This window comes from Primulina huaijiensis, unplaced genomic scaffold (assembly GCF_012295235.1).
Source record: "Primulina huaijiensis isolate GDHJ02 unplaced genomic scaffold, ASM1229523v2 scaffold42729_ERROPOS115676, whole genome shotgun sequence".
Taxonomy (NCBI): Eukaryota; Viridiplantae; Streptophyta; class Magnoliopsida; order Lamiales; family Gesneriaceae; genus Primulina; species Primulina huaijiensis.
The window spans coordinates 59,430-78,000 of record NW_027360286.1 but is presented as its reverse complement, the minus strand read 5'-3'; the positions used below and the strand labels follow the sequence as shown (position 1 = coordinate 78,000).

The 18,571-nt window shown below is 32.0% G+C and overlaps 3 protein-coding genes across 3 annotated transcripts; all 3 read left to right on the top strand.

Moving 5' to 3' along the window:
- Positions 1-2,795: 2,795 nt before the first annotated feature.
- LOC140969749 (transcriptional regulator SUPERMAN-like) lies at positions 2,796-3,485 on the top strand. The gene has a single exon (XM_073431188.1). The coding sequence runs from the start codon at positions 2,796-2,798 to the stop codon at positions 3,483-3,485; it is 690 nt and encodes a 229-aa protein (XP_073287289.1).
- A 4,200-nt stretch (positions 3,486-7,685) lies between these two features.
- On the top strand, positions 7,686-8,222 carry LOC140969748 (uncharacterized). Its single transcript, XM_073431186.1, has one exon. It carries the CDS (start codon positions 7,686-7,688, stop codon positions 8,220-8,222), a length of 537 nt encoding a protein of 178 aa, XP_073287287.1.
- Positions 8,223-13,452: 5,230 nt separating this feature from the next.
- LOC140969754 (protein EIN4-like) lies at positions 13,453-17,865 on the top strand. The gene is made up of 3 exons (XM_073431202.1): positions 13,453-14,138; positions 14,711-16,589; positions 17,060-17,865. Exons 2-3 carry the CDS (start codon positions 14,847-14,849, stop codon positions 17,600-17,602), a joined length of 2,286 nt encoding a protein of 761 aa, XP_073287303.1. The 5' UTR covers positions 13,453-14,138; positions 14,711-14,846; the 3' UTR covers positions 17,603-17,865.
- Positions 17,866-18,571: the final 706 nt, after the last annotated feature.

Sequence of the window (18,571 nt, the reverse complement as noted above, 5' to 3'; positions counted from 1 at the left end):
TGTTAATATTAAAGTGTCGAATAAATGTATTAAATCATTATTTAAGAACTTTTAGAAAAACAATATACATCATAATTCAGATTTAAAGATTAATATACAAATAAAGAATTGCGATGAATATCTTATAAAATAAATGGTGTTAGCTCAAAAAGATTAAATATGAATATTGTAAATGAATTTTTCTTAATTAATTAGAAAATTTTCAGCAAATGCGCTGAATTAATTAGAATGTTTTTAATATAGTATGTTGATAAATGTTTTTCCATATGAGTTAGTGATTGAGTTCTTATGAACATTTTAAAAAAATGTGTATTTAGTTATAGTAACGTTGTCTTATAATTTAAAATATTAAATGAAACAAATTATCAAGATAAAAAATTAATTAAGAAATTCAAGAATATTTGGTTACTCAATTAGTTTAATTGATACGCTCTTTAGTTTGCTGATTTAATAGATGTTAAATCCACAATCACTGAGTTTGACAAGAATTATTGTAGAATAAAATACAATTATAATAAATTACTTGATTGTATATTTAATAAAATTTTGTGTATTTCATATATGTTTGATTTATTTCATTTATAAGGTTGAAAATTTATAAATTATGATATAAGATTTGTTATACATCTTAACATCAATAAATTCACTAAAAATTTATATATTAATTTCTGCTATCATATTATTTTGGTTTCGCCCCAAACTTTTGTGTATNATTGAAAATTGATAATATTATATATATATATATATATATATATATAATATAAACTCGTGCGAGCTCATTTAGGCTCTCCTTTAAATGAGTCGACAAAATTTCAACCCAACTCACTTAAAATGTTTGGCGGTGCAAGCCAAACCGACAGACTTAACCCAAATTGACGGCTCAAATCACAACGATATTTTACCGCGTTTTATTTAAATAATTTATAAATATAAACCGCAAAAAAATTTCGGTTGCAAACATTTTTAATTTAAACACATAAATTCTAGCAAACTGTCACATGAGAACATGAGAAAAAAAAATAAGATACCAAAGAAAATTCACAATTTGATAATGAGTTATTTGTAAACTTTAATTAATTTAATTTACATAATGAAAAGATAAATAAAAAATCTAAATGATTGGATTAAAAATAACATATTATAATGTGAGTATGCATAAAAAAACCAAATACTAATTTACATAATGAAAAGATATCATTAGATAAAAATAACATATTATAATGTGAGTAGACATAAAAAATTAAATATTAAAAATCACATATATTTAAAATATGAATAAAGAGAATGAAAAGACACACTTAAAATAAGTAATTAATGTAAAGCACACAATTAATAAGGAGACAAATGGAAATTCACATGAGTAGACATAAAAAATTAAATAGTAAAAATCACATATATTTAAAATATGAATAAGGAGAATGAAAAGATACACTTAAAATAAATAATTAATGTAAAGCAAACAATTAATAAGGAGACAAATGGAAATTCACATGTAAACTAATATATTTATATATATAATAGATAGATATATAATCCTCATCAACATATCATATAATTATATCTTGGTCATGTGCCTAAAACCCTTAATTAAATCTAACCCATACATCCCAAAAGAAATAAATGCTTGTTTTTGAAATGTCAATCCTGAGAACATACAAATTGACAGGAAAAGCTCTGACCCAGCTGATAATATACGTTACAAGCAGTATGCCTTTATTTCTATCTAAGGNAGACGGGGTCAGGGGTTCATCTTTGTACATCACACTACAGGTACAAGTATATATATATAACTCATACCTAACATAAAACAACGTGGATATTAATTATTGCTCAAACAAATCCACCGCACTTATTGCATGTATCAATATTTCTTTAGTTTTTTTGTCATTTATTCTCCCATGGATTCATGAATTCAGATCGTAGCATTATTCGGTGTATGATGGAGTTTCCCATTTGAAAGTTCAGCAACGACGTTTGGGTAATTTTTTTTCTTTTTGGGTACTAAAAAAGTGTCACAATTCAAAACGTCAAACAACTATATATATATATGTGTGTGTGTGTGTGTGTGTGTGTGTGTGTGTGTGTGTGTGTTTGACATGATTCTAATTAAGCATGAGATTCGTTGTCTAAAATTCGATGCTAGAGATGAAAACTAAGACAAAAACGTAACGAGGAATAAGGAACATCCACTAGATGTGTTTCCCAAAATGGCATAACTTTGGAGGACGAGGTTGTACAATTAGTGATCAGTAGTGGCCAAACATAGGGAACATGCAGTACGTGCATAATTCCATCCAATCAGATTCTCGTTTGCTGGCTTAGAATTTGATGACCTCTGCAAATCACTCATCACTACCTGATCACTACTGTTACAAGCCCTCTAATTATTTAATTTAATTTTTTTAAAAGCATTATATTTTAATTTAAAGAATATTCCAGCCTATATTCACATACATAATGACAGTGCTTTTAAGGGTCAGTGCTGTAAAAATAAGTTATTGTAATCCCTCAAACTAATAAAATAAGCAACTTAATTTCAAATGATTATTATATTAAATATAGTAAAAATTGAAAAAATTAATACTGATTTTCATCCTCTTATTGTTTTAGATAATATTCCCTTGAATTTCTTAATTATGTTTCCGGCGCTACCATGTAATAAGATGTATCTCCCACACTCGTGACCCGCTACCTATCTCTATTTATATAAGCCCTGCCCAGTTATTCTTCCTTATTTTGTCTGTGTGGCCTTTTGACACTTCACGCATTCACAATTCTACGTACACGGAAGGAAAATGGAGCGATCAAGAATCTGTTTGGGCAGAAATACAAAGCAGCAACAGACCAACAATAGTACACAAAGCATTCAAGAAATGAACGTTTACAAGTTCAAGGGAAAATGGGATTTTTTCCACGAGTTCAAAAACAACAATAAAAATGCAGAGGACAACCAAGTTGGAGCTGGATTTTCATGGCCTCCAAGATGCTATTCATGCAGTTTCTGCAGAAGGGAATTTAGATCTGCTCAAGCTCTAGGGGGACACATGAACGTTCACAGAAGGGATAGAGCAAGATTGAGGCGATTTTCTCCACCGAAGATTAACCAAAATATTGATCCTGACCCTAGTTTTATGTCATCTCACTGGACAAGATTCCCTCATTACACTTCTCCGTTGCCTCCATCGTTCCCTTCTTCATATTCCCATTTATCTTCATGTTTAAACAGTAACCATGCTAGTTTCGAGAGATCGAGGGAGGAAGGTGCTTTGTTTGAGAACTTGAAGCCGAGCGCAGGGGATTTGATGAAGATGGAGACTCAGAAAGCCTTTAATAGTGTCGAAAATCTTGGTTCATTTGTTTGTGAAAAAGGCTGTGAAAATATTGTGAAGAAAGATTTGGTGATATTGGAGCAGCTGGAAATTGGATTGATTAGTCAATACTCTCAAGGGGAACTGGATTTGGAACTTCGACTAGGGTACACGTAATTAAGAAATTCTCTTTGATATATCATATGATTTCTTAAGCATATTGTTAGCTTTATGATTGTTTTTCCTTTACGAATCTAAAGAGATCACGAAACATTTGCTAAGATAAGTTCTACCGCCACTCTCTAGTTAAAAAATTACCAGGAGAAGTTAATTCTTTAGGATATACATTGAGGTGTACGTATATCCTGTTTTAATCCCAAAACATAATTGATATTACTGAAAACACCGAGATCTCTTTTCATTATTCAAACACACATGAGCGTTGCAAGCGTGTCTGAGGTCCATATATGGATCGGATGCCATGTCAAACCACAAGAAGTCATACGTACCAGCTGGGATATCACATTAAGCCCTATATAAAAAATTTCTCACCCTGAACTTCGGAGGTAGCTCTAAAAAAAAGACGATATTAATGATGCCTACATTATATTAATATGCATAATAAAATCTTTTTATTTAATTTTAGTCGTAGGAGAGAAATGTTACAATTGAATATTGAAGCTAAAATCTCGTATCAAATTTGAAACCTTGATGTTAGTTACAAGTCATCCACCCTACAATCAGTTTCTATCACTCATATGTTTACTGTCTCCAATATCGCACACGCACCAACATGTACATCACCCACGAGGTACACCAACACCAGTAATGTGGTGCGTTGGTAATTAACCATGCTGCACGCACTAGTTACCAACACAATTTAGTCAAGGTGATGGTTGAGTATAATATTATACTGAAAACACAAGGGTTACGTTTAAAAGTTATAATAAAAAATAAATTTGAAACATTTTTCTATGTGCGGCATCAGTCTCCAAGAGCAACTCAAACTCTATTGTGGTCATAAACACGAAAAAAAAAAATCAAATAGTTGTCAATTTTTTTTTTTTCAAAAAATCATTCAATAGACCTAATTATTTTGTAGTATATGTGACTTTAATATGCATTATGGGCCAGTGGATTGATGAAATCCCAAAAATGAGATAGCATGCAAGTTCCCGACAAGTTGGTGGTGTCAAATGGCATGATGACATTTCCTAAAACGGAAAAGAATGAAATGAAATGTTTTGGTCAGTTTCAAAAAGCATTAAAGAGAATTGAAAGAGAAGGAACTGTTCTTCTTTCTTTCCCAAAATAGGAAGCACTCATTGGGACCAGGATCCTCTACTGTGGCAAGTAAAAGAAAGAATTATAATATATTTTAAAAAGAGAAAAAAAATATATTTAAAAATGAAAATTTTGAGTGAAAGTAAAAGAAAAATGAAAAAAATTAAAAAATATATATAAAAGCTTTTAAAAAAAAATTTTGTGACACAACATCCACTACTGTGGGATGCCACAGTAGAGGATCTTGGTCCCGATATATATATCCTCTAATTTCTTGTTTTAACTTATTATGTATATGAAAAAATAACGATTTGCTGGTTAGTTAAAAAAAGTTACAAACTCATTAATTAAAAATGTCAAAGATAGATTTCTTTCCACCATTTAATATACCACCATTTACGTTACTCCTTTAATAAAAATTTCTAAATCCATGAAACATGAGACCGTGCACAGTTTTATTTTTGTTGGGACAAAATGAATCATGTTATGACTTAACATCAAAACAGACACATTGTCAGTACACGTACGTGTTGCATTAATTCAGTACTACACATGTTAGCTAGTATTTGCGTAAAGAATGCCGTTTAGAACTATAGAATTATTCAGTCATGGTATATGATATGTCTTAGAAATAAATACTTTGATTTATTGTCATATTTTAAAATATAACCATGCTTGAGGCAAATGAGTGATTTTGTATTCTCTGCTGCAAGATGCCAAAGCAGAGAATTGCATGGAATTGAATAGGGCATAATTAAGTCATGTCACACTAGCTAGCCATCTCTTCAACTGTGATAGCAGCTTTGACCAAAGACGAGCTAGGCTGAAAAAGTTGGTCTTCAATTACTACAAGAATGTTGTTCATCTGTCAAAGAATCTATTTCACATTAACGTACGTAAGATCAATTAGACATGATATGTATGGGTTTGAATTAACTAATTCAAGATTAAATTTGCCTCTTTACGTATAATATTGTTAGGTTATGAATAATCCCAATAGGTTTGTCTATTGTATAATTCAAAATATGATTACATTAGCTTACACGTATAGATAAACAAAAATAAAATTATATATGAATTTTACTCATTTACAAAGACGTTTTAGGAAACACCACATCAGTTATATCAGATCTGAAATAGGAGTTTATTCCTGCAAAACAAGACGTTTACAAATTTAATCCTTCACATTACTCGGATATGTATAATTAATTACCTTTACGAAACATGAACACATTTAAAACCACCCAGTACTTATATTATTCTATGCTGAACAAACTCACACCTAGATACTTAATATGAAAATTGAATATTAATTTTAAATTGATATTCTAAGAATGAGCCCATCAAGATCCGGCCCAAACTCTCGGCTCTTCCCTAATACAGGTAGAGCGAGAGTTCTATAAATACAAAGTTTGAGCGTACGATTTATTCATTCACTATATTATTTTTCAGCAGCACCCTTAGTTGTTCTCCACTCATATCCTCAGTCTCTGACTTGAGCGTCGGAGGGGCTACGTCGGGACATCCTCCTAGCCTCCTTCTAACGGTCTTATTCGTGATTTCAGGCTTAGGGCAATCTCAAAACATGCGTCTGGACTAGCGATACTTGCTGGATCGGACCCTAAATTTCCCGTGAGTATCAGAAATATTATCAAATGTGAACATGATTCGATCATACGAAATTTAATAATCAAGTCGTTAGTAGCTTACATGCGAAGTTTACGTGCACTTTTCAACTAATATAATTTTAAAAAGAGCTTAAAATTTGCAAATCAATAGCGGTTTTATTAATTTTTTATCACAAGAAATGGTCGAAAAAGTTCATAGTTTTGTCGTTTGTTAAGATAAACGCGTAATTTGGCCGTCTATTGATTTTTCTCTTAACAAGAGGACAAATGTTAAATGCCGAATCGAAGTTGAGAAAAAACCCATGTATGTTACGTCTATTTATTCTTTTATTTACTAAATGTTGGGATTTATGACTTATTACATGGAAATATACAGTATAAGTTCAACTCGAGGAAATTTGATTCAATTTGGTGGGCCAGAAAATTAAATACAAAATGATTAAGTCTATATGTTAAATGAAATACCGAAAATTACATGAAAATCTATCCTAATTTGATAAAGGAAAAATTATTGCTGCACGTAGAAATTGTCTGATTTTTTTACGGATGTCCTTTTCCAATAACAAGAAAAATATTTGATGTGTAAGAAAAATATATCTTTTAATTTTGTTCAATTAAAAATAATTATATAAATAAAACTTTTCATAAATACGAAAAAATATTTTTCTTAATTCTGCTGAAATTAAATGTTCCTAAAATATTATATACTCAATAAGGTTCTACACCTGCTAAATCTTGCCTAGATATAAATCAAGTGTATTGAGAAATAATCATATATGATATATTTGTTGTAACATATGAATTAAGTTATCGGATTAAATCAAAAGTGGTGAAAAAAATTCAGAAGTTGAACAACTAAATTGTAAAATTTCGTAAAAAAAAATGTATGTTTGAGTAATTTAATAATAATAACAATAACAATATACCACCAAAATTTAAACTCTCAGTTAATATAAAAAATAATATAATTCGAGTAATTTAATAACAATACAACACCAAAATTTGAATTCTCACAAGTATTTTTTTACCTTAATATATGTTTCATCATAGATAAGANATTCATCATAAAGTTTTAAAAAAGAATTGTTTAAATAGATATAAAAAAATCTGAAAGGTGACTGTTGATAATCCTAAATTCGAAAAGACTAAGTTCATGCCTGTGCCTGTTTGATGATGAAGGAGAGGAGACACCAAAGACTTTAATAAAAAAAATCACCAGACATTTGAAGCCGGCTAAAACAATAAAACCAAGAAATATATCACAGAAAATAAAATAATAAAAAACTTTATCACAAAATAAATAAATAAATAAATAGAACAAGAGTCAAGATCAAGAGCTTAGTCTTGAGTTTAATTTCTCTCCCGATCCCAACCCTAGCTCCCGAGATTATTGTTTCCCAAAGAGCCTACATATATTTTTTCCAATCAAGAATCTCTCCAAAAAAATTTCCGAAAGTGTGAGCTGATGGAGGCCTGGAAACACATCAACTGCGATGTAATTCCAAGTGCAGAAACTGATCATCAATCGGAGAAATTAATTAATGAAGACAACACCGGCGTTGGAAGAGCGTATGAGTGCACTTTCTGTAAACGGGGCTTCACTAACGCGCAAGCTTTAGGAGGGCACATGAACATACATAGGAAAGACAAAGCCAAAGTCAAGAAAAGAAAAGGAGAGGAACCCTCAAATCAAAGCATCAAACCAGTCGAAAAATACTTGAATTCGAGGTGTTTTTCTCATGTTTCATCAGGTCATGAAGGGCACCAGGTGAGTTATCAAGTGTACTTGCCATCATCAAACCCTAGTATTCTAACTCAAAATTATCAAAGAAATATTATTCCTGTTTGGAGGCCAGAAGAGCAATTCATCGATTATATGAAGGTAAACTTAAGTATGAGAATCGGATTGCCCCCACTTGTGGATGAGGAAGAGGGTTATAGAGATAGGATCTTGGATGGAAATGAAGTGGATTTGGAGCTCCGATTGGGTCACGATCTGTGATCTATCAAGTTTTCATGCCTTTAAATTCGACAAAATAAATTCGCGATCGGCTACGTACCCATGGTGTAAAATAGCGAGTTCATATTATATTTATCATTTTTTGAATTTAATGAAGGACGTATTGATACAAACATTTGGAGCTACTTGATCAAAATTACCCTGTGTTCATATAATGATAATATATATGCAGATGTTATTACTTACTTTGCTAAACTATAATTATAATCTATAACGAAGATGAATCAATATATTTGGATAAAATAATAATGCTTGAAAAATAAGGATCTCTGGTAATTTTAGGGCTGGATTAGAATTATTATTCATAATAAGATTGTAGAAACAAGGAAGTCTTATCCTCCCAACCAAGCAGAATCATATATTATAGACGATAAATATATGTTCACAACGCCAATTGTATACATGGTAAACGATTTAAATGGCATTGACAGGATTTTATGTTTTTACTTGAATTCCATTATTTGTGAACTTTGTATGATCGTGGCATTTCTAATATCTCCGTTTTATTTGTATTTTAGAATGGTTAAAACTAATTTTCTAGAAAATCTATCGAATCACTATTAAATAATGTACGTAGTCTATTTATTATAATTAATGTTTCAATATTTATGTGTTATCATCTTGTGATATGAAATCCTTTTCCATGAAAAATCAGCCACAACTTTTTCGATAATTTCTTCCGAAACTTTATGTAAGAATTTGATTGAGGTCGTGGAGTATAACAATATATAAATGTCTAAATTTAGGTATATGTCGGAGTACTAAGAGCATTATTTTCGTCAACCTGCAGAGATGATACCTCGATGCAACATGATTAAAAATCAAAACTCCAAAAAATACAAGGTCTTGTTTTATTAATTTGAATGTTATACGATTCTCTCACTAAGACTTTCTCAAACAACTTTCCTATTATGTTAATAAATACAATTAACATATGTATAGGAACTCCAACGGCTAGGGAATTAGAAAAAAATATATTAATTCTAGCGATTAAAAAATGCAAATTCCAAATAATTAATTAGGTACTACCTTTGAAAACAAAGACCATTGAATGGATGAAAAAGAATACGTAATTTCTGTCGTGCGAAATTAATAACAAATAATGAGTGATCCAAATTAATTCGAACAAGTTAATGGGCTGGTCCAAGAGAAAGCTTAGAATTAAAATTTGTCGTAAAAAAAACCCAGCTCATAATTATTGCTTTAAGAGGACACATGAGATTTTCTATTTCATAATTTACTATTAATTTTATTTTCTTATGTAACTAATTATATGTATTTTAATTTCTAAAATTTATTGAACTATGTGTATTATTTACCTTCAGATACAATATTTTAGTATTGGAGCTCAGAAAATAATAGAAGAAGAAGCTCATTATAATATGTGAGTGAGAGGAAAAAAAATCTATCATAATCCAAATTTTTATGTACATATTCGTTTAATCCAATTTTTTTTCCAAATTGAAGATAATCTGTCAAAAAAAATTTGGGTATCCTTTTTATCAAGAATTTCATGAATGAGACCTTTTTTAGCTCTAAAAAATATTTAATAGAGGAAACTAAAATAAATAGGATGGCTTCTGTTCTCTATGTACAATTTCTTGGTGGAATTTTTTGAACTTGAACCAACGTCAAAGTAAAATAAAATGGTAAGTTTTGCGATTGTGAATTTCGTCATCATAAAAAAATTTAATTGCCATTAACAAAGGCAAAAACTTGTGTGAGACGGTCTCACGGGTCGTATTTTGTGAGACGAATATCTTATTTGGGTCATCTATGAAAAAATATTACTTTTTATGCTAAGAATATTACTTTTTATTGTGAATATCGATAGGTTTGACCCGTCTCACAGATAAGGATTCGTAAGACCGTCTCACAAGAGACCTACTCTTAAACAAAATGTAAGTCTCTTGAAATGTTGCGTAATTTTCAGAAGTTGTAGTGAGAATATGAATATCTGAATATGTGTACCATTTGCATGGTTAGTGGCTTTTGCTAACACTAAGTTGAATGTGACTACTTACCATCGTGGATCATAAAAGTAGTCAACTTCAGATCAAATAACGCACAATATACACATCGTTTCATTCAAAATGAAAATTAAATTTTTGTATTTATAAAAAAAAATTTTTCCCCAATCTCTATTTACAAGTCCTTTGACTGAATATATGTCTAGATTAACAGTTGAGAAACTTACAAAATTTGAACTAAAGGTGATGTTTCATAGTTAATTTTTTAATTCTGTCCAAATTTATATGTCGGACCATGACGCTCTTTATGAACAAACAACAATTCTCGGTTTCTAGAACGATGGCAATTTCTTGTTGAATGCATTGAAAAGGAAGTTTATAATACTTAATTAATTGTCAAGGAAAAATATCCAATCTCACAAATATTCAAGATCACTCCATCATATAATATATAGTTAATATTATAATAAATCTTTACGTGTCAATTAAATTTTAAAAAACCAATCGATATTCCATTTGTGGTTGATCATTATTTTTCTTTTTAAAAACAACTTTGACAATTAATAATTCATTATATGTGATATCTTGTCTCACATTGGTTGAAAATGAAAATTTAAAATGTTTTATAATAGCTTATATATACTCATATAACAACTTATAGGTAAACCATTTTCATAAAATGATGACGAATACAAAATAGTTTCTATAAGAGTCTATTGTGTAATCGCTCAGTCGCGGGCCTAGGTCTGAAACGTGACAGAATGATATCAGCGACGGTCACAGCAGGAACACCAAAAAATAAATGTTATGCAGAGCAAAGTGCTACATGGATGGAAGTCACATCTTGAACTTGTGGAGAAAAGTGGTACATCACTAAAGCGGCTACGTGGGTGGGACTCATCTTTTGAACTTGTGGGACAAAGTGGTACATCACGAGAGCAAGCTAGCTCTTGAATATATAGGAGTTATCTCTAGATTTTCGGTGTTAGTGGATCAAAAGACAAGTTGCGATGAGGTTGTCGTGTTCGGAAAAAGAGGTGACTGTGATATGTGGAGTGAAAAAAACGTGAAAAACTATATTACTCCATACAAATTAATGATGTGATATATTCAAAAGAATTATCCGTCCCATTTTCAAACCCATAGTTTTGAATTTTATGATTTTGAATTAAATACAATAAATTACATTGATACGTATCCTAGAGATTCATCAATGTTGATCAGCTGCCTTGGATTTAATTTGAAATAGAATCATATCTTATAAGCAATTGCTTTATGGGCCTAATCATAGCTTTAAAAAAATATTAAAAGAGACCGAACTTATAGCTCAATTCGTATCCCATCTTTTTCTTTTTGTGATGACTCGAGTTCAAGTCTCCCACTCTAGTGTAGGTAATTAAAAAAATCATTCTTTGCAAAATGCGCTAAGCTCAAGTATGTCATTTTCTTTGCGATAGCACTTGCCACTAAAAATTCATTAAGAATTTCAAAATTTTTTTAAAATTAAAATTCGATTGAATTATTGTGTATTATATAGTTCAAATGCCACGTGACTATATATATANATATATAAACACACACACACACTTTGAGTGATTGTAAAATGGAAAATCATTATTTGAATTATATTGTTTCTTTGAGTCCAATTCTTTCAGTCGTCAGAAGATTTTTAAGGAATAAAGATATAAAGCAATTACACATTGATAGATAGCATCATCCTCCATTAAATTATCCTTATTGAATACTCAAGCTCAACTTGATTACGTAATTCACTATTTAGGCTTGATTATATTATTAAATTAAACATTTAATTCAATAATATAAAAATTATACGAATAAATCAAATAAATAAATAATTCACCCAATCTTGCAATCAAGATGCTTTAATTAGTGAGTCAAGATATTTCACAAGTGAAAATAAAAAAATAAAATAATAATCTCCATTTTAATGGGCAGGGTCTAGAGCTTATTTACGGGCCACTCTACATTTTTTCTTTTTTACTTTCCAATTTTATGTATAGACATAAAATCTTACGGAGGGTGCAGACTCGGTTGCTGGACCTATTATAAAAAAATATTTGTCTTAAAACATAGCTTGCATGTACTTAAAAATATAAAACAATAAATTATTATACATATTATGATCATAATATAAAACTTTGCTCTCTCCCATATTTTAGTTAAAACAATTTAATGGATTTATATAAAATTATGCTTTCATGACAAAAGTTACAAAATTTAAAGCAAGACCAATTGTGAAAAAATGATATTTTTAAAAAATTGAAATCTCGTCCCAACTTGAGATTTTAGTGCGACATAAATGAGTGTGACATATGGTTTTTGAATAAGTCTTGATTCATTCATTCGTAAAAAAGGGGGTATGATAATTATCAAAGTCAAATATAAAATATCTCCCCATTTGAATTTCTTTAATCCTACATTAATTATTATTGAATAAAATCTGGTTAAAGCTCCATTACAATACAAGATACTGCTGGCGGCTTTTTGCAAATGTTAGAAATTTATTTTATACATAAATATCTATCACGTTTTTTTTAAAATAAAAATTATAACGAGTAATTAAATCTGTATTAAAAAAAATTAAATTAAGGGGGTTAAGGTGAATCATTGTCGCCCAAAATAAAGGGTATCTGAAATTATAGGAAAACGAAGAGTTTGTCGTGATCATTGCTTGTACATATATTTTATTTTATTTAGAACTCATGTACAAAACACAAATGACATTTGATATTAAAACTCTTGTTTTTTCCAAAATTCATTTTCATTCCGAAATTCTATGTATGTATTTATCATGTAGATCTAAACGGACATAACCCAATTAATTTTTTCGAAATGATTAGTCAATGGTTTGCATGCAAAATAATTTTTTTAGATTTAATTAATTGCTCAACATAATTTTGAAATTTTTTTTTAAAAAGTATTCTATTTCAGTATTTTTTTTTTAATTAGGGAGTAAAAATTTTCTTTAAATTGTTAATTTTTAACTAAAAACTTTTATATAAAAATGAAGTAATAACACCAAAAAGTATTGGTTATATCATTCGTGGATATGAGTGATTGCAATAAATAAATATAAATGCAAATAAATGTCACTTTTTTAATGGGCGAGAGAGGGTTTGATTGGCTGACGTTTTCTATCAAAAGTGCGTCTAAGTTCTCTTCATGTAAACCATTGTGGGTCCCATATTCAACCCCACCCACCCACTGCGAGATTTCTCCTCTTTCCCTACATTTCTTTCTTGATTTTATTCATTCATATAATAATTTATAATTCAACCATTGAACCTGCCTTGCTTTCTTTCTATTTTCGCAATGCAAACAGCAGCACTCGCTGATCTATCCCTTATTTTTTAAATCTATATAACACACATATTCCTTCTCTAAAACTTTCCGAGATTGAATTTTTTTCCTTGTCTCCCTGTTTGACAAACTATATCACGAATAGTAGTTTGGTGGGAACTGATTTTTATGGAAATTAAACGAAGATACTTTTTCGCTAGAGCCCATTTGAGTTATTGGTTGTAAAAGCTGTCTAGTGATCCATATGTATTTATAGGTGTTGAAGCTTGATTTCATTTGCTTTTGTTTAGAAAAAAAGAGTAACGACCGTGTTTATTCAACGAACCAAAGTTTGGTCTAGGAAGACGTTTAAATTTCTTGGCTTTTTTTCATTTCTGTTTCTTCTTCTTCTTCTTCTTCTTCTTCTTCTTCTTCCTTTTTTTTCGGTTTTGGTGGGGGATTCGTTAATGGGTTTATCACTGGCTTTTGGTGTCTTGGAGCAGTGGATTGAACTTTTGCATTGGCCGATGATATCAATGTAGTCTCCAGATCAGCGGATGATGGAAAGTTTATCTGCATGAAAGGCAGAGATTTTCGATCTGAGGTTTGGTAACCTACATTTCATCAGGTTACAAAAAATCTCTTTTTTGGGTTCTTTTTCGTTTCTTTTCAATGTTCAGAGTGTAATTGCATAGTTTTGATTTTACTGGTTCCATTGTCTGTGTTTAAAGTCTGGTCTTTTGGAAAGTTTTTCTGTTTTATATTGTTAAATTAAGCATAGTGGGAATTTGTTGCATAATGAACTCTACCACAGCTGTGAAAAGCACCCATTTGAGTATATTTAAATGGATTTTTTTTCTTGGGTCTGACGTTCCTTTCTTCCTAATATGTACCTAAGTATGGGCAATGGATGTATAACTCAATATCACAATTTTTGACATGGTGCCCGCCGAGCATGCCCACCTCACTGGTGGCGGGTATATATGTTTAATTATGTCCAATAGGTTATTGTTATATCAATAAGTACATAAATAAACACGATTAGTAAATTGCATATCAAAATTGCTCAATATCATATGTTTATTTATTCTTATGTTTGATTTTTTATTCAATGAACGCCCAATTTTATATCTGGTATTATGAAGCAAGGATTATATAGTTATTTGATGGGTTTTGATTTGATTAAACATCTGCCGGCAGGAAAATGAAAGCTAGCTGCTCTTCGTGATAGAATTGGTCAATCTTGCACCTGTGCATTGAGCTGCATTGGAGACAAAATTGGATAAAATTCAATGAACTGGAAAAAATAGATTAGCTTATCTATGCCTTGGATGCCATGTTAAAGACGTCTGGTTTCTTGATTTTATCCATATTTATTTTGGTAGCTGCTGCTGAAAATGGATTCTCCCTTTGCAACTGTGATGACGAGGGATCTTGGAGCATCGAGACTTTGTTGGATTGCCAAAAAGTTAGCGATTTTTTCATCGCAGTGGCCTACTTTTCCATTCCGATAGAGCTACTTTGTTTTGTTAGTTGTTCGAATGTTCCATTTAAATGGGTGCTTTTCCAGTTCATATCCTTCATTGTCCTCTGTGGCATGACTCATTTGCTAAACGGATGGACTTACGGTCCTCACCCCTTTCAGCTGATGCTCGCTCTCACAATTTTCAAATTCCTGACAGCTTTAGTTTCATTTGCCACTGCCATAACCCTCGTCACCCTTATTCCCTTGTTGCTCAAAATCAAGGTGAGAGAGCATATGTTGAAGAAGAAGACATGGGATCTTGATCGGGAGGTAGGAATTATTAAGAAGCAGAAAGAAGCAAGCTGGCATGTAAGGATGTTAACTCAAGAAATTCGAAAATCTCTTGATCGGCACACGATATTGTACTCAACTTTGGTTGAGCTGTCAAAGACATTGGATTTGCAGAATTGTGCTATTTGGATGCCAGATGCAGGTAGAACGGAAGTTAATCTTACGCATGAATTGAAAGGAGGAAACTTTTCAATTATGGGAAACTCGCCTGTCCCAACCAGTGATCCAGATGTGAGAAAGATCAAGGGAAGCGATGGAGTGAAAATACTGAATCCTATGTCGGTTCTTGCTGTGGCAAGCAGTGGAGGAACTGATGAGCCTGGTGCCGTGGCTGCAATTCGAATGCCGATGCTTAAGGTTTCCAATTTCAAAGGTGGCACCCCAGAGATGATTCCGGCATGCTATGCAATTCTTGTTTTGGTTCTTCCTGAGGAGCAGGGTCGATCTTGGAGCAATGAGGAACTTGAGATAGTCGAGGTTGTAGCTGACCAGGTCGCTGTTGCTCTTTCTCATGCTTCACTTCTCGAAGAATCTCAACTTATGAGAGACAAATTAGTGGACCAAAATCGTGCACTACAACAAGCGAAACAAGATGCATTAATGGCCAGTCAAGCCCGAAATTCGTTTCAAATGGTAATGAGTAAAGGATTAAGAAGTCCAATGCATTCAATTCTTGGACTTCTTTCCATTTTACAAGACGAAAAACTAAGTACCCAACAACAGCTTCTTGTCAATACCATGGCTAAGACGAGCAATATTCTCTCAGCCTTAGTAACTGATGTGGTGGATACTTCGGCCGAAGATAATGGAAAATCCCCTTTGCAAATGAGGCCTTTTCCATTGCATTCTATGATAAAAGAAGCTTCTTGCCTCTCCAAATGCCTTTGTGTTTATAGGGGTTACGAATTTGTGATCGAAATCGATAAGTCATTGCCAAATCATGTATTGGGCGACGAGCGTCGAGTATTTCAGGTCGTTTTGCATATGGTTCGGAGTCTGTTGAAGGGAAATAAACGAGGAGGTTCGCTTATGTTACGGGTATATCCAGTCAGTGGCAGTCAGGGATGGAAGGAGCGAAAAAGAGGCCAGGGACAAACTAACTCGTCTGATGGCTATGTTAATATAATGCTTGAAATTGGGATTCATCATATCAGCTCCCGGTCAGAGGACAACACGCTTCCTGTGATTCCACATGGTTACCAGAGATACTATGATGGAGAGGAGGGAGGAATGAGCTTTAGCGCTTGCAGGAAACTAGTTCAGGTATGGGTTTGATTGATGACGAATATTTTATAGACATGGGATATATTCTTGCCTTTGCAACACAAAGACACAACCCAGAGTTAACGTGTTTGATATGGTACAAACGAATTGAATCTAGTTGATCACTATTCATATTTTTATATTCGACTTAAATTTTGAACTCAAAGTTCATTAAACTGACTTGAAACTCAACTGAAAACTTTAAAAACAAATTATTTTGGACTTGAGTTCAGTTTGAAGTTTGAGTTCAATTTATTTTGAGTTTAATTATCAAAATTTGCTCGAAGTATGGCTCAAGCTAATGACCTCGATTAAATTTCGATCGAACAAAATAAGTAATGCCAAAATTCGAACTTAAATGTATTAAAAAATGAAGCTCAGCTTAAATAATTTGGATATGAATCGGATATATTTGAGCTGATTCAAAAAGTTCGGCAACTAACTGAATTTGCTTACTTGTTTATTGGCAGTTAATGCAAGGAGATATCTGGGTCATATCAAATCCTGAAGGTTTTGATGAAGGCATGGCTCTTGGCTTACGGTTTCAAGTCCGGTCTTCCGCTGTAACAGGCCTATTAGAACACGGTGAATCTTCAGATCGAGTCCATTCGAACACCCTTTTTAGAGGATTGAAAATTCTTTTAGCTGATGCGGATGACGTAAATCGAGCAGTGACACGTAAATTGCTGGAGAAATTGGGATGCACGGTTTCTGCTGTTTCATCGGGATACGAATGCCTCAGTGCTCTTGGACCTTCTATATCTTCCTGTCAAATAGTGCTCCTTGATCTTGAACTACCGGATTTAGATGGCTTTGAAGTTACTATGAGGATTCGTAAATTTCGTAGCCGTAGCTGGCCATTGATCATCGCCTTGACAGCAAGTGACGTTGGAGAAATGATGGATAAATGTTGCCAGATTGGTATGAACGGTGTTATTCAAAAACCAGGCTCGTTTCAAGAAATGGCCAACGAGCTTAAGCATATTTTGGTGCAGGCGAATAGAAGTTTGTGAGTCAATCCTGGTGCAGACGATTATGGTATATCGTTGCCTTGATAGAACAATAAGAGATGTTTTCTGATGCCTCGTGGTATCCGCAATTCAACACAAAGATACACAACCATGACAGTCCAAAGTGGTATACAAAGTTAATCTTCTTTCACATTTCATTGTCTATACATCCTAAGTTGATCATGCCTATAATTAGTGTGGCACAAAAAATGTTTGAATTTTGATGCATCTTTTGTTTCGTATTGGTAAATATAATGGTTGAAACACATATATAAACTCCGGGCTGTACAATCAGTAAAAAAAGAAAGAGCACCGCGTAAACGCAGGCTAGCTATACAATCGAAATCGAAAGACTGTTGATCAAAAGTCGGCACCTATCCCAGAGCAAGACTAAGCGGACGTGCAAGTAGAAGCATACGTGAACAAAAAATTAGATCTTGAAAAATATCTCATCTGGGTGGCCTTCCAAATGGAGTATACCTATTTGAGGGAATAGTGTTACTTGTTGGTGTTTGGTGGGCAGTGCAAATGATATGTGAAATTGCGAAGCCATGCGTGGACGATCCATGAATCTAACTACGTACTTGAACTTTTCAAATATCCTTTTCTTATATTTTTCTTCGTTTCTATTTAAATCCGGTTACAATCCACGTAAATGTTTTATCCAAACGGGAACATTTAAAATCCTATTACTTAAAAGTTATATAAATATTTAAAGAAAAATATTATTTTAGACACGATATCATTTAAGTGCACGAATCGAATTGGCGTGCCATGAGGCTTTATTGGTGGGATATATATGATTTTAATTATTATGCAAAACTATATAAATATTATAGCATTTGGCAGTTCTCCGTACGATTGATTAAAGTATCTTGCTTTATCCCATGTTCAGCCCCAACTCAATCCTTTAAGTCCGACGTAAACACCATTTTTCATTAGATTATCATGATGTGATTATTCATCTACAAG

What these genes read in the sequence shown, in the direction of transcription:
- LOC140969748 (XM_073431186.1), top strand. Translation starts at nt 7,686, where the DNA reads ATGGAGGCCTGGAAACACATCAACTGCGATGTAATTCCAAGTGCAGAA.
- LOC140969749 (XM_073431188.1), top strand. Translation starts at nt 2,796, where the DNA reads ATGGAGCGATCAAGAATCTGTTTGGGCAGAAATACAAAGCAGCAACAG.
- LOC140969754 (XM_073431202.1), top strand. Translation starts at nt 14,847, where the DNA reads ATGTTAAAGACGTCTGGTTTCTTGATTTTATCCATATTTATTTTGGTA. An exon ending in CTTGCAGGAAACTAGTTCAG is followed by an intron (nt 16,590 to 17,059) that starts GTATGGGTTTGA and finishes GTTTATTGGCAG; the next exon opens with TTAATGCAAGGAGATATCTG.